This window comes from Copadichromis virginalis, linkage group LG8 (genome assembly GCF_057382275.1).
Source record: "Copadichromis virginalis isolate Kocher_CV1m ecotype Utaka linkage group LG8, C_Virginalis_male_GT1.1, whole genome shotgun sequence".
NCBI lineage: Eukaryota > Metazoa > Chordata > Actinopteri > Cichliformes > Cichlidae > Copadichromis > Copadichromis virginalis.
In genome coordinates, this window is record NC_140625.1 from 18,940,695 (window position 1) to 18,967,916 (window position 27,222).

At 40.6% G+C, this 27,222-nt stretch overlaps 1 protein-coding gene across 6 annotated transcripts; it reads left to right on the forward strand.

Annotated features, from left to right (window-relative positions):
- The first annotated feature begins 1,112 nt into the window (after positions 1-1,112).
- LOC146703190 (uncharacterized) lies at positions 1,113-27,086 on the forward strand. 6 transcript variants are annotated; one of them, XM_085466319.1, is made up of 21 exons: positions 1,113-2,273; positions 3,246-3,334; positions 3,463-3,516; positions 3,599-3,679; positions 3,761-3,849; positions 3,939-3,975; positions 4,067-4,191; positions 4,453-7,005; positions 7,182-7,258; positions 8,572-8,707; positions 9,110-9,167; positions 11,850-11,953; positions 12,191-12,396; positions 12,487-12,574; positions 14,816-14,893; positions 15,066-15,106; positions 15,654-15,737; positions 19,603-19,660; positions 22,474-22,547; positions 23,323-23,383; positions 26,843-27,086. In XM_085466319.1, exons 2-21 carry the CDS (start codon positions 3,261-3,263, stop codon positions 26,935-26,937), a joined length of 4,173 nt encoding a protein of 1,390 aa, XP_085322445.1. In that variant the 5' UTR covers positions 1,113-2,273; positions 3,246-3,260; the 3' UTR covers positions 26,938-27,086. The 6 variants fall into 6 exon arrangements, with proteins under 6 accessions (XP_085322445.1, XP_085322448.1, XP_085322447.1 ...); XM_085466322.1 differs by having other exon boundaries at positions 23,326-23,383; XM_085466321.1 differs by having other exon boundaries at positions 12,194-12,396.
- Positions 27,087-27,222: the final 136 nt, after the last annotated feature.

Here is a 27,222-nt window from a genome sequence, read left to right on the forward strand (position 1 = left end):
CATAACTCCAGGCACTTCCCGTTCTCTTAGATAGCTCCATACTTCTACAGCTATGACATCAGGACAAATGCCTTTCTACTCATCATAAGATAAGATAAGATAACCTTTATTAGTCCCACACGTGGGAAATTTGTTTTGTCACAGCAGGAAGTGGACAGTGCAAAAGTTATGAGGCAAAAATTAGAATACAATAAGAATAAATACAGTACACAGCTGTACAGAATAGAATAAAATAAAATACTATATACAGTAGAATAAAATAAAATAAATATACAATAAGATAAAAATAGAATACAAATACAAATACAATATACAACTGAGTAAAAATACAACGATGACGATCATGCAGCCCTTACTTCTACTTACTAATCCTCTTCGCTTCATGATTCATTAACTGTCCTTGACCTATCCTCCTTTTTCTTTCTCTTCTCTTTTCATCTCCTCAAAGTACACCTTCCATCTTCTCAGCACGCTCTCTTCACTGGTTAGCACATGTCCATCTCTATCTTCAATCACTTAACCTGCTGCACATCCTTTCCAGCTCTTTGTCTAGCCAACCGTTATAAGGCCTTTTTCCTTCCTTAGTGACCACATTCATTTGCCTTGAATACTGTCCAGGGCTGGACTGGGACAAAAAATCGGCCCGGGCATTTTGACTAGAGACCGGCCCACCAGGATAAAGATTGAAAATGTGACGTCATTCAGGGGTAAAACCGCAAAGGATTCTGGGAACTTGTGGCAAGAGGTACTAGCGATAAAAAGAAACCCAAAAAAATGCCAAGAAGCTGTTGTATTATTAACTGCAATAGCTGGTCGCATGACAGCCACGGGAAGCCGACGGGTAAAGAGATCGTTTTTTTTATCGGATTACGTCGTTGAAGAGAAATTTTTTAAGCCATGTTTCCGAAGTAAGAGCCGACGGATGGTCTGGATATACCAAATATAACGTCTCAGAACACTCCAGCTCACATGTTAGTCTGCTCCAAGCATTCCCACAAAGGTCAGAGTTTTGTTGTAGTTAATGCGTCATTTTTCTTAACATAATTGGTGATATAGGTTACAAGCAAGTCTGGCACTGAACAGAAATTGTTGCTCTATGCTCCTTTGTTTATTGTGCATAAATAGTGAATTGTCCTGACACAATATTGCGTTTCGCTTCTGTTATTATGGTACATTGACAAAAACATATACTTTTATTCACAGGGTAAAACAGTTGTTTTGTATCACTAATTGTCCAGTGCGATTACAGCATACAATATTATTGTCACTGCTACATTTCTGTGATGCTACCAGAAATTATTTCCACTACTAATTAATTACCGTTGAGCTCAAAGGTTATATTAATAAACGGTTAACGAATGTGTATTTATGAGGACGATTTGTGAGACTGGTAAACTTATGATATGTACGATGGTCTTTCGTTCTACACGGTGCATTTCAAGGTCCTGCACCCATCTGTCGGTAAACTGTACCTGGGCTTGTTGCAGTGATCTGAAGTTACTAAACTTCACGAGTGTATGCACTCACTCCAAGAACCGTATAATTATAAATCTGAGCGTGGTGAAAGTTGAGCAGCACGCTGACGTCTTTTGTCCACTCTGGGTGCTCCTAAGGGTCTGACCCTTTCACTCCTTTGATTTTTTCCTCGTATTTTTCTTTGTCTTTTCGTCGAGTCTGTCTTTGTATGGACCGGCATTGTTCTCCTTTTGTTTTGTACATTCCTTTTTTGTGCGGCAAAGAAAAAACAAGAAGGTATTGGAACCGGAGAATGAACGTTTTGCGGTGCTGCAAACGCTTGCATTTGATGCGGTACTTGGATTGTTTTGCCACGAGTTCCCGGCATGCAATGCGCGAAAATCACGTGATTGCTAAACAAGGGGGCGGGTGCATCCAGCCTCCTCGGCTGTAATTGGTCCAGCCCAGAGTCGATCATGACCAATTGGCCAATCCAACACCTTTCATTATATATACCCTTCCTAAAAAAAAAAAATCCATCGGCCCATAAAAACAAAAAATCGCCAGCGGCCCACCGGGCAAGTGCCCGGTATGCCCGATGGCCAGTCCAGCTATGATACTGTCCCAACAGTCCAGGAGTCTGGAAAACTGTGAAACACAGCTGTGTGCGTTTGTGTGGTTTACTCTCCAGTCAAATAGGGGGCGCTGTTACATTAAATACAAAACATCTTTTCAATCAAAGCAGAAGAAGACGGTAGTTGCGGGAAAACTGAAGCGGATGATTCTCATGTTGGAGGCTCCAAACTGCAAGAAAACAGGTAGTTTTAGGAATATTTATGAATATGTACAGTTATTTACTTGCGCGATCTGTTTCTTCTTATGAGATGTTAGTCTGTCGGGGTGTTTTTGTCGATTGTCCGAGTCTCAGAAGTTTCAGAACAGAGCTAGTTATGTAAGTTACACCCCCAAAACAGAGACAGCTAGCCAGCCTGATGTCGAGATTTAACTACTTTAAGCGACCGTGTACGAACATTAAACGGTGTTTTATAAAGTTGCCAATATATGTAATCAGTGGCTTTTGACTGACTTCACAATGCCGCTTCATTGCGTGGTCGCTGTTTTCAACGTAATGATGCTTTAATATCAGCAGGCAGACTACTTTTTGTGTATAATTGAAGCACTTGTGCCATTTATATAATAACTTATTCAATTGATGAGAAAATAGTTGTGCGGTTTCCACTGAGCCCAGTACAAATAAAACATCGCGTCTCAGACAACATGATTTTCTGCAACATAACCGAATCTATCCTCCTATTGTCCAGATATCTGCCAAGCTAACAGTGCATGCTGTGTGTACAGTGAGCAAAGTACACGCAATGAATAGTTAAACATTCAGTCAACAATAGGTTGTAAAGGTAGGCTCCATGCATTCATGCCAAGCAGGTTGGATTTTATTTGCAGGACCATCCGAGTCATCGGTAGAACTCTTTGGACTTCATCTCATTCAGAATGACTCAGACAAATTCCTTGCACATGCATAGAAGCTTGAACGTGCTACCCCAGTACTGAAGCTACTTCATTACCTCCCAGTACATCTCTGACTTGCTCATTGTGCCATCCATCCATTCGTGGCGGGGGCTGGGGCCCATCCCAGCTGCCACAGGGCGAGCAGCAGGGTATACCCTGCACGAGAATGCCTCTCTGACACAGGGATAGATACAACTGACCTTGATATTAATGTGTTATAGATGCTGATCACAGTAATGTGTACACAGATTTTTATCTCTTAGTCTTTTAGAATCACCATGAAAACCCCAAAAGTCTCAGATGTCAAGAAAGGGATTTCGGCGCTTTGGGAGACTCTGCAGTGTCCCATTTGGTGAGCATTATTTAGAATAAGAGCCTGTGTTAATAATATATAAAATCATTCTTCTGCTTTTGTAGTATTTATTTATTTTTTTACAAGATTTAGATTGTTTTTTCACGTAGGTGTTCTTTTGTCTATAGCTTGGATTTAATGACTGCTCCGGTATCTACTAAGTGTGACCATCAATTCTGCAAGTAAGTGTCTTCTTAACTGAAAAGCTTCTGTTAAATATGCACAGGCTTCATGCTTATGACTTTAGCTCTCTTTTTCTACCAGATTTTGCATGATGAAACTTTTGGACAAATCCAAACAAAACAAAGCCAGCTGCCCCGTGTGTAAAAGCACAGTCACCAAAAGGTTGGACAGAATATATATGCAGATGGTTTAACATGTATTATAATACGTGAAAGCTCATTGTAATTGTTTTTCTGCTTACAGGAGCTTACAGGAGAGCCCTGGGTTTCAGAAACTTGTCGCTGGTTTGCAGGACATGATCCAAGCATATGAGCATGACACTGGCACAAACTGTAAGGTTATATCACAGACTTTCTAAAATGATGTCATGGAATTGGCTTGCATTATGTCACCTGTTAACATTACATCTATACATTTTCAGACTTCACTGGAACATCCCAGCAAGGGCGATGTGCAGGGTTGGAACAATTAAGATTTATTTTTCACAGTAACGGTCATTTATTGACTCAGTCTGCTCAGATACAGCGTTGCGTATTTTCTTCTATCCAGTGTCACAGGTGCAGAAACTACTAAAGGAGCTCTGACATCTGGAGATGAATGTGGCACTGACATTGACAATGAACAAAATGCACTCTTTGGTGATCTTCCAGAATCCCACTCCTCAACTATTGCAGGTGAAATCTTCCTCAAATCAATTGTCATATTACTCACATTACTGCCAGTGCTTTGGTGTAACATACACTACTAAGGTGTATATTTGCTGCCCACAGTGTGATATCAGCATTTCTACCACCTTTTTCTTTGGGTTGGGAAAAAAAATATGTGTAAAGTCCTTACAGAGGACAGAGTAAAGAGATGGATGTGAAGTGAATATGACTTAATCAAAGCTTGCGAATGAACCTGATTTTCTTATACTGTTTTTTTTTCTGTAACAGCCCGGAATGGATTTGCAAGACTCATGGGGCTTGAAGATTCCGCTCCTTTGACGACAGAAAATGAAGCTCTGGATAGCGGGCTTGGTGATGCTCCACTAACGTCTGACAAGAAAATGTCCAGCCCCACAGACAACGGGGAACCAGTGAAAGCTGAAATGTCAGACGTTGTGGCGAATACTTCAAAAACGCGTAGGAATAGAGGCAAAAGGAGCCGGGAGAATGCCTCCCTTTATTCATCATTCATTCCAGATGAAAACGAAGACCAATCCCAAAGAAAGTCCTCTAGGAAGAAGCAGAAAAAAGATGTGGTGCCCGACAAGATCCTTGACCATAAGCGTAAGAAAAGTTTAGAGAAGGTTGCAGAGTGGCTCATGAAAGTTCCAGCTGAAGGAAGTCTTGAGTTAGAAAAACCAGATGAAAACTCTGATGACTCTGACAGCTGTTCCTCCGCTTCGACAATAGATATCAGGCAATGCAACAGTGAACTGAATCCGAAGAAAGAAGAGCGGGCCAAAGCCCTCGAAGAGCAGGTGTTTGGGGCTGTCTACAGACGAAGAGTGAACAGGAACGTCTCTCCTCCGCTTAAAGTTTTTACAGAGCCATCGATAGCTGAAGAAATATTGAAGAGTGAAGATGCTTCCAGTGTTAGAGAGGAAAACGGTTTTGCTTCTTTTGCAAAAATAAACAAAAGTAACGTGGAGGGTGAGCAGCAAATGACAGAAGAAATAAATGATGGCAGTGGCATTTGTAAATCAGCAGAACAGATGGAGATCGGGACAGAAATTGATACAGGCATGCATGTGGACGAGTTCAACAACTTTCCAGAAAGTCACCAAAACAGAGGCAGAGATGACGTTTCCAGTGTTGTGCCTGATAATGTAGAACAACAACTGGGGAGGAAGACGAGGAAAAGGACGTGCAATGTTTTGCAACAGGTAGACAGCGACTTACAAGAGCAAGCTCGGGCAAAATCAGAGGGTGGTGAGCAAAAGAAAACTGACAAAAGGAAAGGTAGAAACACAAGATCCGAAAAAGGCAAGCCCTCCAGAGTGCCGAAACCCCTTGTCCTCGTTGGAGTTCAGAATGGGGAAACCACCCCTGTTATTAGAATGAGAGCAGAAGAAGTTCAGGTTCAAATTGAGAATTACCCTAGCAGCGAGGACCAAGTAACTCCTGTCGTTAAGAGCAGTAGGAGAAGCAGAAGACTTCAGCTGTTTGCTGAGGAAGTCCAGGAGGGTCACAAGCAGGTGAGCGAGAAAGCTAAGGCAACTGAAGGAAACAGCAGTGTGGCAAAGCAGCCGGAACATGCTAATGGCGAAGCGCTTGATGATGTAAATAAGGTGGTAAAGTCAGCTAAAAAAAATGGATGTGTTTATAATGAAGACATAGGAGAGATTGAAAACATAGAGTGTGCTGAGAGAACATCGAATCTGAGGCCAACAGAAGCTGTTAAAGAGTTAAATGCTGCCTCAGGCTCTGCTCAGCTAGATGATGCAGCCGTGGTAGGGCCAACGCTTGAAAGTGACAATCAAAACAGTATTCAGTCACAGGCCTCGGTTTGTAAAACTAAATGTACCGAAACAGAAAACGAGGAGGACAGGAACGACAGTGAGCTCGACACGGAGCAACTTCTCAAGAGCTTCAAAGCAACTAAAAGGAAATCTTTCTATCTTGGAAGTCCAGACGTGAAAAGCAGCCGCGGTTCAGACAAAGACGCCATCAAAGAACCAGAGAAGAAACATGAAGATTGTTCTGGTGTTGAATCTGCAGAAAAGGCTTTAGGAGACTCCAGCAAGTCCTCTTATGATTTCATCTCTCCTTCCAACTCACCGGTCCAGCCGAGAATAACTGTTTCTGAGAAACGGGATCCGGCAGCAGTGGAAGCCTTGATCTCTGAACAAAACTGTTCAGGTCGCTTCAGGAGTAGTCCTAGCAGTGGACTGAGTCCTAACAAGGAGGCAAAACGTGGTGCAGAAAGTCCTCCTCTTTCTGTGGTCCCTCAGGTCGTAGATTCTGGTCTCCGCTTCACAGCCGTTGAATGTGACGAGCTAAAGGAAGCCTCTCAAAACACAGAGAGTCGGGCTGACTGTGAGGATGTGAAGGGGATAAAAGATGACGCACCTGCCACTTTAAAGTGTTCCTCAGTCAACACAGCTGAACATAGGGGAGTTCCAGAGTCTTCTTTGACCCCTGATGACCTTATCGCGTCACCGGTCCAAACTATCCACAAAGCAGAGATTAACAGCAACGGTAGTGGAGAGGTCAGCATCAACTCCTCCATCAATAGGAAACCGAGGAGGAAGAGAAAGGCTCAGAGACTGGAGCCTTCATCCGAGTCCGATAGCAGTGGATCCAAAGAAGAATTACCCACTCTGACACAAATCTTTGGAACATCAGCTCGTCCTTCCGCTCAGAATCGGAGCGACTCCGGTGAAGACGACAGATGCGAGGGAACAGCTGATGCAGCAGATCGGTTACCACCTGCATGCCCCAGCCCCGACTGCGTTGATTCCAGTCAAGCATCTGTGGACTTGTTCGGCACGCCAGAAGAATGTAAGACGATTCTCTTTAACTGAAATAGTTTTTTGAAGTTTTATTTTTTTCATGCTTGCATCAAAGTAGCCTATAAGCCAATGCACGTGTGTGAGTGCTTGCTGTGTGGTTTCCTGCTTCAAGAAGTTAAACATCTTTCCATTATAAGATGTGAAAAAGCTCCTATTCTCTCCCAGCAGGTGACGTTCCAGTAAATGACACCAGTGTTACCATAGAATCGTCACAGTTTTCAAGCGAAGTCCTTGTTACACAGGTAAACGAGCAGGGCCAGAATATCTTAAAATTCTCTCCACAGGATGCATGAAGGAGATCTGGATCTCGATTATGTTCTTATAGTTTCTTCTTGTTTAAGACATCAAAAACACTTTGTGAAGATCTGGTTAAAAAAGCAGTTTTGCTGTGTGTCACAATGGAAATTAAAAGAAAGTCCTCCCAAAAAGTGGAGCTGTAGATCTGGATCCACATCAGCTCTACACGTTGACTTCTAAGTTGAGCCACGCTCCACCTCTGGTAGAAATTTCTTGCCGGTCAGTTCATTTTTTTGACTAACAACTAAACGAACACGAAAACCAAACCGATCATGTAAACTGTTTGGTACATATACAATATTTACATTGCATTCCTTTCACTGGTTTCATATATATCTGCATGAATGTGCCAGATGTTAAAAAGAAAAGTATGTGAAACTTGTGATTCTCATCAAAATGAGATTTGACATTATTTTAAACACTCTAATCTCTTCCGCTTGCTCAGCATTTACCTGGCTTCGTTGTGCTTTCAGCGATGCACCTTCACGTTACGTCCCATAGAGGGCAGCCACCACATTTTCCCCGCACCGAACTGTCAGCCGCCTGGATGACAGACTACCTCGCTCAGTGAAAAATGTCCCCCTCAGCAGCTTTCTAAATTGCATTTCATTTACGTTAGAGGAAATGCCGCCTAGAAGATGATTCTTGTTTTCTACCCCATCCATCTTCCAGCACTCTCAATTTTATCTGTCGACTGGATTTGACTGGGGAGTTCAAGTTTGACGCCCTGGGGTTTAGAAGGGGGGGGGCTCAGGATTACGCAAATCAGAGGATACAGAGCTTTTCTGTTGTTTAGCAGTGCGTCTTTTTTACATAATCAATGTACTTGCTGTGTAAACTCACAGGAGGAAATTAAAATAACAAAAGCACAGCGTAGTGACGCTGTTGGAAACGGGGCCTGGTGGTAAAAGCTTCCATCACCTGCTTTCTCTTTTGCTTTTTGAGCTCCTTCATGAAAACATTTGACAGTCAATAGATGCTCACTGGCTCAAAAGCCACCAATGCCCTTTAATTGATGTGAATGACTGCGCGTGGGTCCCTCGTCACTGACTGACAGTTGTCACTTCTTTTCATGCATCAGTGCAATACGTCAAATATGCCGCCAGCATGTGTTCCTTTATTTCATGCAGTAAAATGCTGCATTGCAGATTTCTGTTGTCTTCTTATTACCACTCTGTGCGTCACTTAATTGTAATTATGAGCTGATATGCTTTATCTCTCTCCCCCCCCCCCCCCCCTTTTTTTTTTTCTTTTTTAGCAAAAGATAGAAATGCAGAAGGAGCTGGTGAGGCTGGAGAAGCTGATGGCCCTGGTCTCAGAGGTGCTTCAGGAGAAAGAGAGCAGTCCTTCCAAAGAAATCCCCCCACAAACCCATCAGAGCACCAGAGACATGGGTAAGAAGATAATAAGCAGATGCTTATTTTCAGAGATGAAAAGATTAGTTCACAAAAAAGATGAGTAGATAATTATGTGTTTACAGCATCTGAAGGAAAAATATCCAAAACTGATTAATTCCAGACTCTCAAAAGGCAAATACATATGAAGACTGAGTCAGTTTCCCCTGGTAGTAAACTAAATATATTTGAGGTTTGGTAAGATGAAGATGGGCATTTTTCACAATTTTTCTGACGTTTATTGGCCAAAACATGCTGGACAATTTGTAAAGGAAATATTCTGTAGATAAATTGAAACTGAATGAACACAAAAATTTGAAGTATGCCCGAAACAAAGTCTTTTTTTTCTGTCTTTTGAAGTATTGAAAGTCATAAAATGTAATATAAATATTGTGTTTGCAGGCCCAGACGCTCACAGACAGCTTCCTCGTGACCAGGACGCAGGGCACGCCGCAGACAGGCAAGTAAAGGATTGTAAAAATAGACTTGCTCAGTGCTGCTGCATAGAAATATCTATACCCACAATCAGTTTTACTCCCTCCTCACAAGATCTCCTCGATCTAAACAAACAGATCGGCAAAAAGTCGTAAGATAAGTCCCAATAGCATTGAAAAAGTCAGTGTTTCTGATTTATTTTGCTCAGTTTCTTTTACCTATGGAAAAAAAACCCTTAAACTTATTCCTTGAAACAATAGACATGATGCAAAAACCACAAATAAACACTATTTTAACCCCTGTCCACCATGACCTCATGAAAGCTGAAAGACATTAAGTCCGTCTTTACAGGAAATACAGGAAATGATTAGAGGAACAGATAATATCACAGCTAAATGACTCTTAGAAAGCTAGAAACCAGTTCCACATGTTAACTGTTTGTTTTCCTGAGTTCCTGGTGTCTTAATCCGTTGTATTCACCTGGTGATTAAAAACAGCCGAGGCTTTAGACGGTCTGATTTTATACCAGTCATTTGTGTGAGTGTAAGTACCTTTGTGTTATAAGTTAACGTTAAAGCAACATTTTGACGTCTCTTTGTGTCTGAGCAGCTCCTGTAACTTTTTGCTGGCAAGTGAAAAAGGATAACTAGATAGATAGATAAATAAATAAATAAAACACTGTCTGTGAAAGACACAGGAGGAATTATGAGTCATAACATCAGAAGGTTTTCTTTGCTTGCTCAGCAGCCTAATTAACCAATCACCTCGCCTAATGTTGGCCTCCAGTCATGTGACAATCTTCGAACTCAAACCTGACTTCAGTAATTAAATACGTCCGCCTCACCGCGCTGCAGTCTTTCCTTAGAGGGTTCTACATATTGTTTATAGATTTTAAAAGGAGCCATATTTCAATACATCTATATTAGCCAGTACAATAACTGGAGTAAGTAGCATGTAATTGGTCTCTTTCAGTCTGTAGCTGAAGGAGAAATTTGGCGAGTGTGTGTGTGCGGGCACGTGTACGTGTGTGTTGGTGGTTCTCAGAGGGTGATGCATCTCAAGAGGACAGGCAGATAATCTCACTAATGAACCCAGAATCTGCTTATGCTGTGGAGAATAAAAAAGTCATTACTGACTGCATCTTATATGTCATTTAGAGCACTTAGCGGGAAACTTGCATCGCCACAGTAATTTATCTCTTGCGACTGATTGCGCACACAGACACACACATACAACCTCTCGCCTCCCAGAGTTCTACGTGCTGTCCTTTGGGCGAGAGAGTGGGAGAAATGGCGGATGAGAACACAGAGGGGTTTGGTTATACAAGTTCTAAATGAAAAAGCACATATTCCAGAACTGCAGTAGTGAAATTGGAAAGATTAGTTGGCACTGCAGTCTAAGTTTTCAGTGAGCTGGTGCAGGTAATTTAAACGCAGGCACTCTGCCAGAGACTTTGAGTGAAGAAATAAACCCAAAAGAAAACAAAGAAAGGAAACTTTACCAACTTTATTCATTTTGGAGAATAAAAGCATACCTCTGCCGAAAATTATATAAGAATGTGTCACTGATATCAACTTTCTTTCTTTGTCAAGTCCTGGATCAACATTTACGCTGTAGCGTGCAGTTGAGTTGGGAATCCTGATGATAACTGATGATATTCTAATGCATCATGCATGATATAGTGCTCTGCTCAATACATTGCAAGGCAGTCATCTATGAAATATCACAATATCTGTTTAACTGAAGGAGAAGAGTTCAGTTTTAATGATATGTCAGTTCTGTTACTTAGCTCTGCCCCGCTTCTCACCATTTCCCTCCCATTAGCTCTTTTATTTATTTATTTTTGTCCTGATTCATTTGGTAAGATTCACCATCAGCAGACATGAATAGTGACTCTGGTCATTTAAATGGGCTTGGGTATCCATTTAGAGCGCCTGCATGCTTTAATAAAAATACTGATGTTTGCTGCCATCATAGTCTCATCACATGAGGAAAATATTGATATTTTGTCCCAGCCCCGCTCTGCAAACTTAAAGTGTTGCTAGGAATTAGAACTGGAGTGTTATTCAAAGGGGAACAGGCACTCGAGACCTGTGGTACTAATTCAGTTTTGTGCAAAAGTTTTATAATTTCTTTATATGTGTATATGTAGTATGTGTATTATATTATAGGAGATGGGGAAAAAGTGCAGTGATTTATTGAAACATACGAAAACTCACATGGAAATACAGTTTTATGGGGAAGAACTGTACAAATTCAGAAGGTGATTGTGCAACAATTTGTTACACAATCACCTTCTGTTACATTTGAATTTGTAACAATTTCAAATGTAACAATTTGTTACACCTTCTGTGACGCACCGATTGTGAAATCAAAACTTTCACAATTGGTGCATCCCAAATATGCAGGGATCCACAGATCCAACATTGTGTAACAATTATCTTCTGGATACGCAACTGGATACAAAAACCAAATGCAAAATGAATGGAAAAAATAGCAACCAGGGTCCAAAGAAAAATGTTCATAGACCTTTAGAAAGTCTGGAAAAGTACTGCTGAAGACCACTTAAAATATTAGAATGGAATCTGGCTCTTTGGAAGTGAAATACAAAGAACCTTTGCACAGTCTGTACATGCAGGTCAAAAATCCAGGAAATGTAAAGTTAAAACCAATGCATGCCAAGCTTACAGACACATCTGTTTTGCAGGAAAGCTGTTCCAGAAGCGGGACCGAACCTAAACCCAGAACCATCTGATTGCAAAGGTGTTCCCGAACCCAACCCGTCAGAGCCTGAAGGTGACACACAGATGGGTATGAAGTGAACTGTAGAAACATGTTTTTTCAGATAGCTTCATTATTCTATTTGCACATTTAATACCACATGAACATAAAGGAGCAATTTGACATTACTGCAGTTTTTTTTTGAGTCGGTTTGATTTAGCCTGACTGTGGTTGATAAGGTTAATCTCTGATGAAGGATCACCAAAAGTGGTGAAAGAGGAATGGGTCAGGTCAGGTGACTGTGTGTCCTATGTTTTTTCTCTCCAGCAGCGCAGAAGTCTGCGCATAAAGGGGTCGGTGTCAAAGGCACTGGAGTCTCCAAAACACCTTCTTCAACTTCAGCAGCTAAGACTCAGAAGGACAGCAGTTCTCTGTCCGATGGGCAAGAAGACAAAGAAAATAACAGCCCTCCAAAAGACGCATGCAAAGCTAAGCTGGTGCTTGTGTCATCAGGATTGGGCCCAAATGAGCAGGTGACCTTTTAGACAATCAGTCAGTTTGTTTGCTTTTTAAACTTAGTCAGTTTTAGAATAAATAAACTGATATGACGCTGTTGCCAACAGATTATGGTGAAAAAGTTTGCCAAGAGAGTTGGTGCCCGTGTGGTTTCCCAGGTAACACCAGAAGTGACTCATGTCATCATGCGTACAGGTAAGTACAGTCACATGCTCTCCTTTTAGAGTCAAAGGGAGCCACTGGACAAATTGGCTTGATAGGCAACAGAGCAATTAAATCCTTTAGTACTTTAGTTGTTTCTAGCTCTTGTGTTTTTTTTCTAAAAGAACATTTGCAATTAGAAAAGGACATTTTCTTTCTACGTGTAGTTACAGCTTGTTTCGTGCGTCTTTTAAAGCGCTCCTCGGAGATAAGCTCTCTGTTTCTCTCCACCCCACACACTCTCTCCTCCATTTATCCGCTAGTTGCTAATTACCCTCTCTGATAGATTATTTTTAATTTCAAAGCTCGCTGTCTCCAAAGCACCATATTAACTGTCACATTTTAAGAAGTCCTCCTTTTTTTTCTTTTTTTTCTTTCTTTTAATTGCAGCGGTTTCCTGGGCAACTAAAAATAGGAATCGTAGGCCTCTTGATCTTTATGGTTAAATTTTGGGAAAGGAGCAGGAGGTCTCATATTACTGCCATTAGTAGAAAATAAGTTTAAAGCCTTTAAAATGCATTTCTCAGAAGAACTGGCAGTAATGGGCATTTTTGACTCTTACCTGGATTAAAAAGTTTCTGTCTGCCTCTTTCACGGATTTGAAAAGAGAAGAAAAGATGAAGATTGATTTCCTTTAAATCATCAGAATGAGCCAGAGTTGGACATTTTTTCCTGTGCATGCACTGACACGATTGTATTGACTCACCTGTTAGACCATCTGACTTCTGATCTGTCTTGGCTTCCTCTTGTTGTTAGGTCTCCCGATTTATGCCATTTAATAGCAATTATATAATATTATTCTCGACTGGGGAAAGAAACGTGTTTAAGTCATTTTGCACATGTTAGGTTGTACTGTGTGTGCAGTCTACTGTGAATCTACCTCTGAGTACACTGACTTTACCTCGTTCCCAGTTCAGACTGGGAGCATCTCGTCTCGCCACTTAACCAGACTCCGCTGAACTAAAACCTAACTGTTGATGTTTTGGAGCTGTTGTGAAGATGCTCTTAGCTTGAAAGTGCTACTTCAAACTTGAAGTGAGCTCTTTGTGAGCCTGAAAGACTTATTGACTTATTATCACCCAGACGCAATTTGAATTTCACTGTGATGTTGTTCTTGTCCTTTTCACTCGTAAATCTGAAATATTAGAAGAAATGGCTCCTTGCAAATCTCGTGAGCATGGGCACTGACACTAGTTGGAGAGCAGCTGGATTGCATCAGGCTTTATCCTTTTTGTGGCAACAGAAAGAACAGAGGAAAGGAGAAAAATGTTAGAATTAACTGATTGCTTATTAAAAAGTAGCTAAATAACTCATAACTTGGAACGCAAAGTGTTGTAAGTCTATTGAGTTGCACTGCAACACTGCTACTGATTACATTTGCTTTGAGATAATAAGTCTTGTGTGACTGCAACTATAGGCCATCAGTTAATCTTATTTTTAATGAAAAAGAATGACTATACTTTGTTTACAACACTTTACCAGGATTTCCATATTAAATTTAAATGTAATAATGATAATACTGCAAATGATAACATATTAAAAAAGTAATTTCTGGCAAGAGTGAGCAGAAGTTATAACCATATATTGTCCTTTGTTTTGCAACAGAAACCTTTTAGCGTTGCGTCCAAGAGCTCAGACGGTTAATAACCTTAATAACATATAATAACCTTTATACTCACTGGTCAATTTATTAGGTACAACTCGCTGGTTCTTCATTCAACCTCCTTCTGTCTTCTTAACTGCCTGAACTCTTCATGGGTTAGATTGGTTGGCAGCACATGTATGATGTGAATCTCCCATTTCATCACATGCCATATTGCTTTATTTGATTACAATCTAGTTAGTGTGGGGGGGGCTTTTGATCACAGTGAACTGCCATGTTCAAGGAACCACTGTGAGATTATTTAAGCTTTGATACATGGCACATTATACAGCTAGAAACAGCCATCAGAAGATGGATAGACTGCGGTCATAAAGATATGGACATGTCAGCAAGGCTCAGGTAGGCCATGGTATTCAAAGGATGCTCAGTTGGTAGTAAGGAGCCAGCTGAGCATCTCTAGCCCCTCGTATAGCTCCATGGACTCACACTTAGCAAGTTTGTGACTTGTAGGCCTTAAAAGATACTTGGTCAATTTTACAGTGTATAAGGTGTATTTGTACAATCACCTCATGAAAGAGCTCTCGTATTTTGCATTTCCTTTCATGCGTCTGTTCTTTTTCTCTCTCTGCCAGATGAACAGCTGGTATGTGAGCGCACACTGAAATACTTCCTGGGAATTGCAGGCAGGAAGTGGGTGTTGAGTTTCCAGTGTAAGTATAACTTAACTTAACTAATAAGTAAAGAGTAATTAGTCTAAATTTAAATGTAAAAAACAGCATGGCATGAAAAGGTAGGCTGGAATAAAAGGGTGTTTTACACAGTAAAGTTTTTGTGTGTCAGATAATAAGCTCGCAATCTTTTGCTCTTTTTTTCTCTCTGTAGGGATTTCTGAGTGCTTCAAACAAAAGAAAGTCTTAGATGAGGTACGCTCGCCCGTGTGCTCGTTGAATCAGCGCAGCAGTGGCTTACAGTCACATCTGTGTTTGTCCCGATGTTGAATTAAGGCCACATGATGAATCTCTGGCTGTGGCTTGCTGTGATATACCACCATAAATGATTAGCCATCCATTTGTTTTAGCAAGTCTGCTTCTGTGATAGGCCAGTGTAATCCAGCCAGGCTACATTTAGTATCGGTATTTCAAGTTATTTTATCCATCACTGGGGCAGTTTTAAGAAGAAGAGAAAAAAAAGCATTATATCATGAACACAGAAATGCACTCTTTACGATTAAAAGTTGATTGCTGTCACATTGAAGAATGCTCAGTGTACTCATAAGAGCATACCTGACTCTGGGAAGAAATTAATTACTCTTAACAGACTCTGTGTTTAAATTCAGTCCTGAGATTGAATAATCACTTAGGCTGTTTTTAAAACGAAAATGAAAATAGAAAATAACCGAGCCGAAAATTTTACGCTAACTGTGAGCTTCATGTTTGCCTATTTGAGTCTTTTTGCTTTCTTCTTAACCAGAGTCCGTTTGAGGTGAGAGGGGATGTGGTGAATGGGCCCAACCACCAGGGCCCCTCAAGAGCTCGGACCACTGAAGACAGTAATGTGAGTGCTTTATTAACTGAAGGGGACTGATAAATATACTCGTATAATAAAAATAGAAATTGATCATAAAGCTTCATAGATCAAGTGTGGTATGGATTGTCAACAAACAATAATAACTCATCTCCAGTTATTTACAATTCAATACAAAAGACAACAATATGAATATTCATACATTTGTTATACTGTTTGGTGCGTTTTCAGGGGCTTGAGTCAGTGAGTTGTGCTCCTTTGCAGTGCAGGCACCCTCGTCCAGCAGTTCTTGCATATTATTTGTCATTTGCTGTGTTTGGAGTGTTTCCACACAATGATCTGCTTTGAGGGACAAGCTCTTCGTTTCAGCTGTGCCAGACATCCGTATTTAGTTTTAATGGACTATTATGTGTTGTAAAGCAGTCTTTTAATATAGTGCTACTTTCTATCCAGAAAACCTTAGTCTCCAGGGGAACAGCTGTGACTGGCATATGCAGCCACATCATCAGGCAGTGATCTGGCGGTGCTTTGCATTCGATTGATGGAGCAATATCAGTTGATCGTCTTGATTTAATTGTGGAAAGCTAAAATCTTGATTAAGATTAAAATTCAGTTAATTGTGCAGTCCTATGCCACATAAAATTAATATTATAGCTTTAAAACGGATGTTTTAGCTTGAGGCTTAAAAGAAAATCTAAAAGTACTCTGAAACTTTGATAAGAGCGGTACAGCTACAAAAGGTACAGTTAAAGAGGTGCATAACAAAGATTTCAGGTAGGGTCAAGTATGTGGCTTTGCATTATTGTTACTTTTGAGGAGAAATGGTATTGATGAATGGCACAATAGCTTTTTACTATGTGTGCTTGATTGTTAACAACATAGCCTTATAGCTCCACAGGATTTTTTTAGTTGTAGATTATTTTTGGATGATCATTATATCATATTACCTGTATAATTATTGGATATTATAATTTGCATGCTCACTGAAACTGCAATGCATTCAATTCAGTTTGATTTGTATAGCACAAAATCACCTCAAGTCGCTTTATATTCTGAGGTAAAGAACCTACAAGAATAGAGCAATAAACCCAACAATCGGATGATTCCCTGTGAATCCCACTTGGAAACAGTGGGAAGAAAAAACTCCCTTTTAACAGGAAAAATTATCCAGCAGAGCCAGGCTCTGGGAGGAGCAGCCACCTGCTGTGATCCAGTTACGGTGAGGGGAGGGAGACACACTATGGAAGAGAACCAGAGATTGAATTGGTATTTCTCTGAGTGAATAAGAAAAAGAAGAAGAAACAGTACGTGATAAGAAGTCCCGCAGCAGCTTAGACTTAGTGCAGTTTAACTAAGGGTCACCTGATTCAGCACTAACTGTAATCTTTATTAAAAATCCAAGTTTTAAGGCTAATCTTAAAAGTAGAGATGCCGTCTGTCTCCCAAACAAACTGGGAGCTGGTTCCACAGAAGAGGGGCCTGAAGCCTTAAAGCTCTGCCTCCCATTCTACTTTTTAATATCCTAGGACCCACACGTAAACCAGCAGTCTGAGAGCGAAGTGCTCTCTTGGGGTAATGCAGTACTATGAGGTCTGCAAGATAAGATGGGTGCTGTCTTTCTAGTCCCTGTTAGTCTCTAGCTGATGCATTTTGGAACAACTAAAGAGTCTTTGGGGAGCTTTTAGGACAGCCCGATTATAATGAGTTACAGTAGTTCAGCCTAGAAGTAATAAATGCATGAATTAAGTCTTTCAGTATCAAACTGGGACAGTATTTATTTATTTTTGTATACTTTATTAATCGCCTGTAGGGAAATTTCTCTCTGCATTTAACAGATTCACTCAGTGAAGCAGTGGGCAGCCACCAATCCAGCGCCCGGGGAGCAGTGTGTAGGGACAGTACCTTGCTCAGGGGTACCTCAGGGGAGCTATTCGGTGGAGTTGAACCCCCGACCTTCCGATCATGGGGCAAACACTCTACCTACTGAGTTCTCTCCTCCCCTATTTCTATTTTCTAATGTTTGCACAAATGCAAGTAACCAGTTCTGCATATTTGTTTAAGGTGCACACTGAAGGACATATCATTGTTAAAAAAGACTCTGAGTTTCCTCACAGTGTTACTGGAGGTCAATAATGCTGTCTAGAAAAGGTAAAGATACCAGATTACTACGATTTTTAGGGACGATGTACAATAACCTCCGTTTTATCTGAATTTGAAAGCACAAACTTAGAGGTCATCAGGCTTTTATGTCTTTAAGACACACTGCATTCTGGCTTCATGGATAAATAAAGCTGGGTATCATCTACATAGCATTGAAAATCTAAGCTATACCTTCATCCTGCACCACAGGATTCGTGGCTCTGCCACATTTATATTGCTCCTCCCTAAATCTGCCTTTAAAATACTCAAAGCTTCATTAGTTATATATCCACGAAGATGCACATCTTCTTCATCTGTTCAGTTCATTAGCCCACCAATGCCTTTCCATTCTGTCAGTCTGTTTTACTGTAGCTTATAGAGATTTTGCAGCATGTCAACATGTTGACTGGATGAAGCAAATTTGTTTTAGAACACAACAATTATTTAGGAAAACAAAGCAAAAACAGCAAATCGGCGCATTAATTCCTGCTGTTATCGACAGTTACCACTGCTCGTATTTTTTAAAAGCACAGTGTTAGTCCACAAAGAATAGTCTGTGATTCAGAGAGGAAAATAAAATAAAATGGCCCAATTACAAGCAGCACTTGAACTTGTTTCCTCGTGTTGCACCAGCCTCTTAGCTCAGACCCTGTTGTGAGGAGCTAATTGTAATTTTCCCCTTGGTGTAAGGCCAGCAGGACCACTACTGTTGCCACTGAGGGGGGAAATTAGAAATGGCTAGATGTCATGTTGGCCGTATCACTGCCTTTGAAGAACCTCTGCTAATTGAATTAGCTAGTAATTTCAGGCTTATTTAAGTGGCATGTGCACCGTGCCGGCAATTTGATGGAGCCAGGCAGATTGTCCCGTTCATATTCACTTTCTGTCACCTGCACTAGTGTGACAAACGGACTAACAGATGAAATGGAGAGTCGGGGAGTCTGTCACCAGAACGCTCTGGAAATCAGTCAAAGAAACTGCGTGAGTGTGTGTGCCTGTGTGTGCTTGTTATCACACTCTAATACCTCCTGAAGGACATTAGCTGTTGTCTAAATTAAAAATCTGTAACAGAAACACTTTTTCATCTCACCGAGCACCTCTGGCTAATGATGATTATGGATGTACAGGGAAGCGTGAGAAATGAGTATTTCTCTCCCCTGTCGCTCGGACATTTATCTTTCAAACACTTCCATCCTGCCACACGCTGTAGATGAGGCCGTGTCATGAGTTTCCTTTCAGTGGTTATCATAGTTCAAAGAAACAAGTTTACATTCCCATTTCAAGCAAGCCTATTGACCCTGAGTGTGATAAAACAGCGTCCCTGGTGTCGAGCCTCTCGTTTTTCTTTGCCTCCTTTAAGTGTGATATTACCTCGGTGACGGTAGCTTTATTTGCACGGTTCTCTTTTACTCATCACTTCATTTACTGTATTACAGTGAGGGCAAAAAATCAACGAGGTCTCAAGGCTTTATTTTACCCAGTAAGTGAGGAATAGATGTTGTAAATTGCAGGATATGCTTGGAGAGGTGTTTCAGCTCTACCACTGTAACCCTTTACACAGGTGAAGAGTTCAGAAACACACTCAGCTGTAATGGTAATAGCAGTGTTGGCTGCTCTCATCCAGTGTTGTTGAGCATTGTTTGAAGGTTAAATCCACTGAGTAAATGTCCTCTTTACTTGCTTTACTCTACATATTTTTGAAAACATTTTAAAGCAGCTTTTTTATCCTTCTTTTAAGTCTTCCTTTTGTTTTCAGCTGCTCATGAAGGGCTTCAGCATCTGCTTCCAGGGGCCTTTTACAGACATGACTGCAGGTAAGAAACATGATGTGACATAAGATCTCCAGAAAGAAAGCTTATTGTGTACTGCAGTAAATTTAGGGTTAAAATTGAACATGCAAACCAGGCAGTGTTATGATATATATCTCTAACACTGTTAGAGATGCTCCAGAGTGGCCAAAAAGCACAGTACTGTGCAGAAGTGTCAAACCACTCCTCATTAGTTGCTGCCAAAGAGCACGGTGGGGCCGTATTTTCCGCACTTCCACTTCTGCAATCCTTTAATTTTCTCCAAAATCGACAGTGCGCCTTATGTATGAATTCTGCTTACTGACCTTGAACCAATTTTATGTCGCACAGGGCGCTCAAAAATCTGTCAAAAATGTTTTAGTACGACTTCGGTAAGCTACGAAGCCGCACCGCTTGATGGATTGTCGGAGCATTACGTTTACCGTAGTCAGGAGCCTTGCGGACTCAAAGTAATCTGGGTCCAAAACTCCGTCCTCTTCAGGTCCCAAAGTCAAACAAACACTGCGGCATCACAGAGAGTTAAAAACTGTCTAAATTCTTTCATCTTTAATAAAATGATCTTTACCAGGTGTAACAATTAAGTTTAACATCCAGGCACCCATGATAACAGAATGTATTCAATTTAATGGAGTTAGAAATTAGCAGGAAGTTAGCTCTCTAGTTTCCACCTAAACATGATATAGCATGTTCTGACTGAGAGATTTCTGAAAAAAATTCAAACGTACAGCTCTGCTGTCACTTCCAACATAAATAAAGACAAAAAAATAAACAGCTGTGACGTTTGTAGGGTTACTGAAGTTGGGCTAGCTGGTATATAATGATGTGTTACGTGATCGCAAGCAACGCAGCTGTGTTAGCATAACATAAACACAGTGAAGCTGGAGGATGAACGCTAACTTTTTTCCCCTCGATAAAAGTTAACGTGGGGGTTCCTGATGGTTAGGGACAAATGCAATCGCATGGCAGGATGCTGTAAACGGACCAAACTTCAGTCAGGAGAACAACTGAGATAATTCATCCACAATACGAAGTTGGTCATTAATATACTGCAACAACATAGGAATAGAGCAGCTGTGATAGAATTCAACATTAACGAGTCAATGGTACAGAAGTGGAGGAAGCAAGAAGAATGAGTTGAGTAAAGTTCTGTTTTGTTTCGCTTATAATCCAGTGCACCTTATGTATGAAAACAGACCCGTTCATCGACAGTGCTCCTTATAACCCGGTGCTCCTTATGTTCCGAAAAATACGGTACTTCATTTTTAAGTATGACAGTGATCCTAAACACACTGCCAATGCAGTAAAAACATACCTGGATAGAAAAAACACACACAAACACTTTGACTCTGCTTTGAATTTTCATTGTGCAATGAACCTGCATCTTTTTTTTTTTTTTTTCTTTTGCACTTTCAAATTTATGCAAACTTTAACTGTCATCTCCACTTTTCTATTTCTATTTTCTGTTTCCGGTTGATTCAGGAACAAAGCTCTAAAACACCACAGGGCAAGCAACACCCACATGGTGCCTCAAATTACTGGCTGCAAAAACAAAGATTTTAAAACTTTCTTTTTTTATAGTTGTCTGAAAACCTCAGGTGGTGTTTTATTGCATTGTTTCCATCTTGCTGTTTGCAATGTTGCTTTCTCAATCAAGAAATACTGTTCTCGACCGCCCTTATTCCATCTTATTGATGCCTCCGTCCTGCAAGACTCTGATAGACACACGGGAGAAAGAAGACAATAAGGAGAGGGACAGTTAAAGTAGCTCACACAGCTTTTGACTGACACTGAGAATAGCTTGAAACCTGTGCTGTTTTTAACCTCTGTCATTTCAGCACTGGAGAACAATGACAAGTGATTCCAGCGTGTGGGTGGGTTGAATACGTACTTAGGAGTCGTGTGAGATGTTTTTGGTGTGGTTTTGTCACATTGCACAGCAGTTGCTATGGAGTCTGGAAATTATTTCTGAACAGAAAGTGGAAATGAGCTTCCAACCATGGACAAAGTCGTCTGCAAGACTCCTTTTCCAGAATGCTCTTGCAGTTTCTGTAAGAGGTTTATAACTTTGGTGCCAAGGATTTAAACTGTTTATGACCTCCCAACACAAGCTTATAAGCAGTTCGGTTGCCCTTCATACAGCATAATTCTTGGCTCTTCCCTTTCAACATGGTTGAATGGAGAGAGAGAGAGATCATGGTTGAAGGTCTCAGGGGGGTCCTCATTGCTTAAAACCCCTGAAGGCAGCATTCTTCATTTTCCTTCTTCCTGGGGCTCTAAAAGTGCTCCTGCCGCATCCTCCCCGCTGCTTGCTGGATCGATGAAGCTTTGCTAATGGGTTGACATCTGCTAGCTCGCGTGAGTCGTTTAAAAGACTTTCTTTTCTTTTTTTTAACATGGCACAAACACGGAGCTGTTTTCTTCTGGGATTTCATGCATTATTTAACCACTCGGGTTGATACATATTGATGTTATCTAGAGCTCGCAGAAGACGCTCATCAGTGTTTTCCTGACATGAATGAACGTACCCAGGAAGATGAGTTGTTGATTTATCTTTTTGATGGCACTTGTGGTATTTCCTGTGAGCTGCTGGAATATAAACACAGTTTTCTGAATGAAGTTAAATGTGTGTTGACCGAGTGAACTGCACAAATGAATCTGGAGCAGCGAGTGAATCTCTGACCTGTGTTTGTCCATCTGATCAAAGTAAAGCTTAGCTTGAAATGGGTCTGCTGTGTGTCCCCTTGGGGTTAGAGGCAGTAAAAGCAGATCTGATCATCTTTTATTTTCCTGAAATAGACATTTTCATGTGTTTCCGACAGATAAAATGGAGTGGATGGTGGAGCTCTGTGGAGCTGCTGTAGTGAAAGATCCACTTCTACTCGATGGTAAACAGGTAAGAGTGTCCAGCCGCTCAACTTATAAACTCCACAAAGAGCCACTGCTGTTCTAAATTCATGCTTTCCTCTCTTACTTCAAAATGTATCTTAAGATTGGTTTAAAACTAGATCTAGGATGACTTACACTTTATACTGTAAGGTAAGATGCTACAATAATAGAGAAAAAACCCTGTCTGCAAGCACTTGGCAAAAGTGGGAAGGAAAAACTCCCTTTTAACAGGAAGAAACCTCCAACAGAACCAGGCTCAGGAAAGGGGCAGCCATCTGCCACGACTGGTTCGGGGTGAGGGGAGGGAGAAGGCAAAAAATTCCTGTATATGAAATTTCAGCGTTAATGTCTCTGTTTCACTTACGATCCCCGCGATGCGCTCCATTACGGGTACAAGTCAGGCAGCATTCGGTAAAGCAGATGCCTCCCAGAGCAACTCTTTGTCTCACAAAGCTGCATTAGTGCCTCTTATTTGTCTCCTGGATTTAATTTCATTTTTGAAAATGACACATTAATGCTGAATTGTTCAGCAGACGTGACACTAATTATGGTTAAAAAGGCAACATTTATTATTACTGACAGTCAGAGATGCAGTAATCACAGTCGCTGCTTAATCAGCCGTGAGTCATTTAGAAAGTTCCAGACAAGATCGATCGACAGGCAAGGATAAAAATACTGCGCTTTAACATTTTGACTGATTGTAAGTACTAAACTGTTTGTTCTATTTGTGCTTCGTTTTATGATGAGAAATTGTTGTTTTTTCTACTCCTTTTGTTCCGCAGAAGTCCCGGCAGCTCGTCATTGTACAGCCTAAACCAGAGTCATCATCTTCAACTTACAACAGTGAGTCTTGGCTAGAAATAAAAATAAATTTTCACCTTTTAATTAATTTATTTTTTTAATATCTGATCATAACTCACTTTATTTTAACCTAATTGGCTTATTTCTGTCTCTCTCACAAGCAAATAGTCTATTACATGCTTCCACACGCAGAGGTCGTGAAGACAGAGATTAGACTGACCCCGTAACAGGGGTTACATATTCATACACAGCCTCACCGAGGGGTTCGGGCTACTACAGAGACAGACAAGAATTGTGTGTGACACACAGTGTACTAATATAGTTTTGTGTTAATATATAAGATGAGATTTCATAAGCCTTGATATGGTGCAACAAAGAAGTGACACCAAGTGATGACACATTTTGTAGGCAAATAATGGATGGAAAAGATTTTCACATTACAAAATGAGTTTGTGCCAAGGAGTCAGTTGTTTTTGTTTTTTAATATTATGCTCAAATGCTAAAAAGAAAAGGAGACAGACATTTTTCTTTTTCTTAATGTTCTTAATTATTACAAAGTTTTATTTATAGATTTATTGAAAGTTGGCTTTTCTCTGTAACTAGTATTTAGCATTCCAGTTAATTTAGCTGATGATTTAGTCTCTGCAGTGTATTACAACAGTGTGCAAAGAGCTTGTTGGGTTTGAAATGGGTGTGAAACGGCTATATTCACAATAGCTGCTTACATTCACAGTCCACCTGCGTTACTTCGTTTTGATCAGAAATTAGTGATGTAGTTGCAGCCGGACCGATGGAAACCAGTGGAACTGAGTCCCATTCCAGACATATCACAGATGAGTTTGGTTCATCAGGGCAAATTGACTCTGATGGATTACAACATGATGGCAATCTAGCTGCATTTAAAAGAAAAAAAAGAAAAGAAAAGAAAAATGAAATAGCAGTTGTTTGCAAAGCTTCATCAATCAATCTGAAGTTGTAGGAAACATATTTCCTTGCACTAAACGACCTATATAATTGGCTTGTGATTGAAAATGGGCAACCAGTTGGTTGCCGCTACTCGAAATTGACTGCCGATGTGAAAAAGTGTAAGGCAATCATTTGGGAACCGGCTGTTTGTTGATTACTTATAATCTATTGTGACCGAGTTACAGTAGATTTTACCAGTGAGCTTTTGTTTGTTTCAAAATAAAAGTATTTTATTCAGTTAACCGAATATTAACTAAAGATTTAATCTGATTGTAGAGACACAAAGGGTGATGATGTCTAGTTAGCCAGTGCTAGCCAGTACACATTACTAAGGTCTATTTATTATCTTGTTACATTACTGATGATCGCCAAAAGGGTTAGGCTTTAAAAATAACCCATGAAAGCACCACAGAGACAGAGTAAATGACACCCACTACAGGAGGAAATAGTTGGTGTCGTCACAAGCAAAAACACATTAGCTCTCTGAATGATGCACGTTACACTGTAAAAGAAGTTTCATACTTTCAAAAAGCTTTAGTTTAATTTACGTGGATATAGTATCCTAATACGGACCCATTGCTTGTTGCACTGTTAGTCTCTCACACAGTTCTGGTCTTAAGCATCCTCATGCCCTGCTGAAAAGCTCAGTTTGGGGGAATTTTGCAGCTTTTAAAAACTTTTTTTGTGTACCCGCATGGTGGTGGATCTTACTGCAGGTTTGCCACCCCCAAAATATCTTCATTTTAACAGCGATGCTATCCTATTCAGTCTCCCAAATAAATTTTGAATTTAAATCAATTTATTACATTGATGACTGGGTATGAGATTATCTAAGGGTGAGGTTTTGTATCTAAACTGACTGTAATGAACGAATATTCCCCACAAGCACAGACATCCGGGGCTGCTGTGCATGTCAGCGCACCTGTCTGTCCATCAGTGCGCGGTTTCGAATGCATTTTTTCCGTAAGGACCAATTGGAGAGCGACAGAATGGTGAAAATGGCAGATGCTGCCAACCAAAATGAGACAGGTCCCCAACAAGAGCGAGGAGAGTGACTTTTCAGGGAAGCATGTGTGAAGGGAGTTGAGCAGCAGAGAAATGGCCAAGAGTAAATTTCAGATTGCAGCGTGGGGAATGTCAAAACAAATTGGCCACAGAACAGAGGGGCTGATGTTGCATGAGGAGAGCTGACAGTTTGAAAGAGAAGGGGAGCAAGTAACACCTCGTTTCCCTCCTCATAGCATCCTAATTTGCACTGCTACATATTTAATGTAGCTTTTTCTCTTCCATGTCCTCTGGCACCTATAGAGCAGGTAAACGAGCAGTTCCTCTACTCGTTCACCGCTATGTATCGTCTGCTATCCTCTGTTTGGGCTCCACTGATTGAAATCACTGCCTTTCTCAGTCACCCATCCTTTATAATTCATGGGTGTAAAGGCAGCATTTATAGATATGTGTTATAAAAGACCTTATCTGGAGATGTAAGTACAGAACACTGACTTAAGGACTGTTATTTTGTTTTGTCGGATTTCTGAGAATCAGAATTGAGGGTTGGGGAGCGGGGGTTATTTTAAGGGATTTTGAATGCGGCAGAGTTGTTAGTCCCAGATCTACTGGAAGTTTCCCACACGCCATTTCTGGGAATTACAGAGAATGGTTAAAAAAACAGAAAATGTCCAGTCTTTGGAGAAAAATCCCCTGTTGATATCAGATCATAGGAGAATGGCCAAACTGGTTGTAATCAAAGTGTGCAGAAGAGCATCTTTGATCGTGTAAAACTTTGAACCAGATAGTCTACAGAAGCAGAAGACCGCACCAAGTGTAATTCCTGTCAGCCGAGAGCAAAAAACTGAAGGTAACTCAGTACTAGCAAGATGTATCTAATAGGGTGGTCGCTAAGTGTATGCTTTCACTAAAGGACTACAGCTGTTAGGGTTTGTGTGCTGGAACCTAACCCCTTACATATCGTGGATACAATTAAAAACTTGAGCTACACACAAATAAGTGCATCATCATCCCCTCATAAAAGCTTAACAATTATTCCTAAGCTGAAAATAGTCCCAGATAAATGCAGTGTTATTTTTTCCTAATAGTGAATGTGGCATCTTTCAACAAATGAAATTATATATTCATGTTTGTTTGTTTTTCTAGATCCATATTTTCAGCAGTAGCAGCTGGTTTGGGACTTAGCCGCTGAAAGGCTAGGGTAGTCAGAAAGGCCTGAGAGCTGGACTATTACACTGCAGGAAGATCTTTTCATGGCATTTGCTGAAAATGGAGACAATGTAGAGTAATACAAGCCTCATGCATTAAAATATGAATACTGGTTCTCCTTCAACTGTTAGCTCTTACTGTTATTAGAGCATTAATCATACAGATGTAAAAGTTGGAGACATTATAAGCCCTCAAAGGCTTTTTGTTGGAATTTCACCTGCTCTAACCCTACACCTACACCGCACTCATGTCCTGTTTCATGCGTGTTCACACTTTCAATACTTTATCTTTAGAAGGCATTAACATCTGTCCTCTCTGCAGGTCTTTCCAAACAAGCTACTGTTGTAACCCGTGGTTGGTTGTTGGATACAGTTGCGACCTACACCCTTCAAAATTACAGCAGCTACAGAACATAACCCAAGGAACCCAGAGATCTTCCCACGGCTTCACTATGACCTCTTATGGGGAATTTAACTGTTCCATTTTTTGTTTTTCCAAAATATCCACCTGTTATACATATTTCTGTGTCTCTCATTGTATGATGTATATAAAGTACTCGACTAAAGAGGCCTGAATTGAGTTTTTCTTCCGGTTTTAAAGCACAAATGTCAGTGCTGTCTATGAGGACTATACAATGCCTGTTCAGTTTCCTGAACATGGTTTGCAAACTGCAACATGTTCTGCATTATTGAACAGCCGCT

Excerpts from the sequence above, each read along its gene's own strand:
- LOC146703190 (XM_085466319.1), top strand. The coding sequence starts at position 3,261 with ATGAAAACCCCAAAAGTCTCAGATGTCAAGAAAGGGATTTCGGCGCTT. Across the intron at positions 7,259-8,571 it reads GCGAAGTCCTTGTTACACAG|CAAAAGATAGAAATGCAGAA; the intron begins GTAAACGAGCAG and ends TTTCTTTTTTAG. Across the intron at positions 23,384-26,842 it reads ATCATCTTCAACTTACAACA|GTCTTTCCAAACAAGCTACT; the intron begins GTGAGTCTTGGC and ends TCCTCTCTGCAG.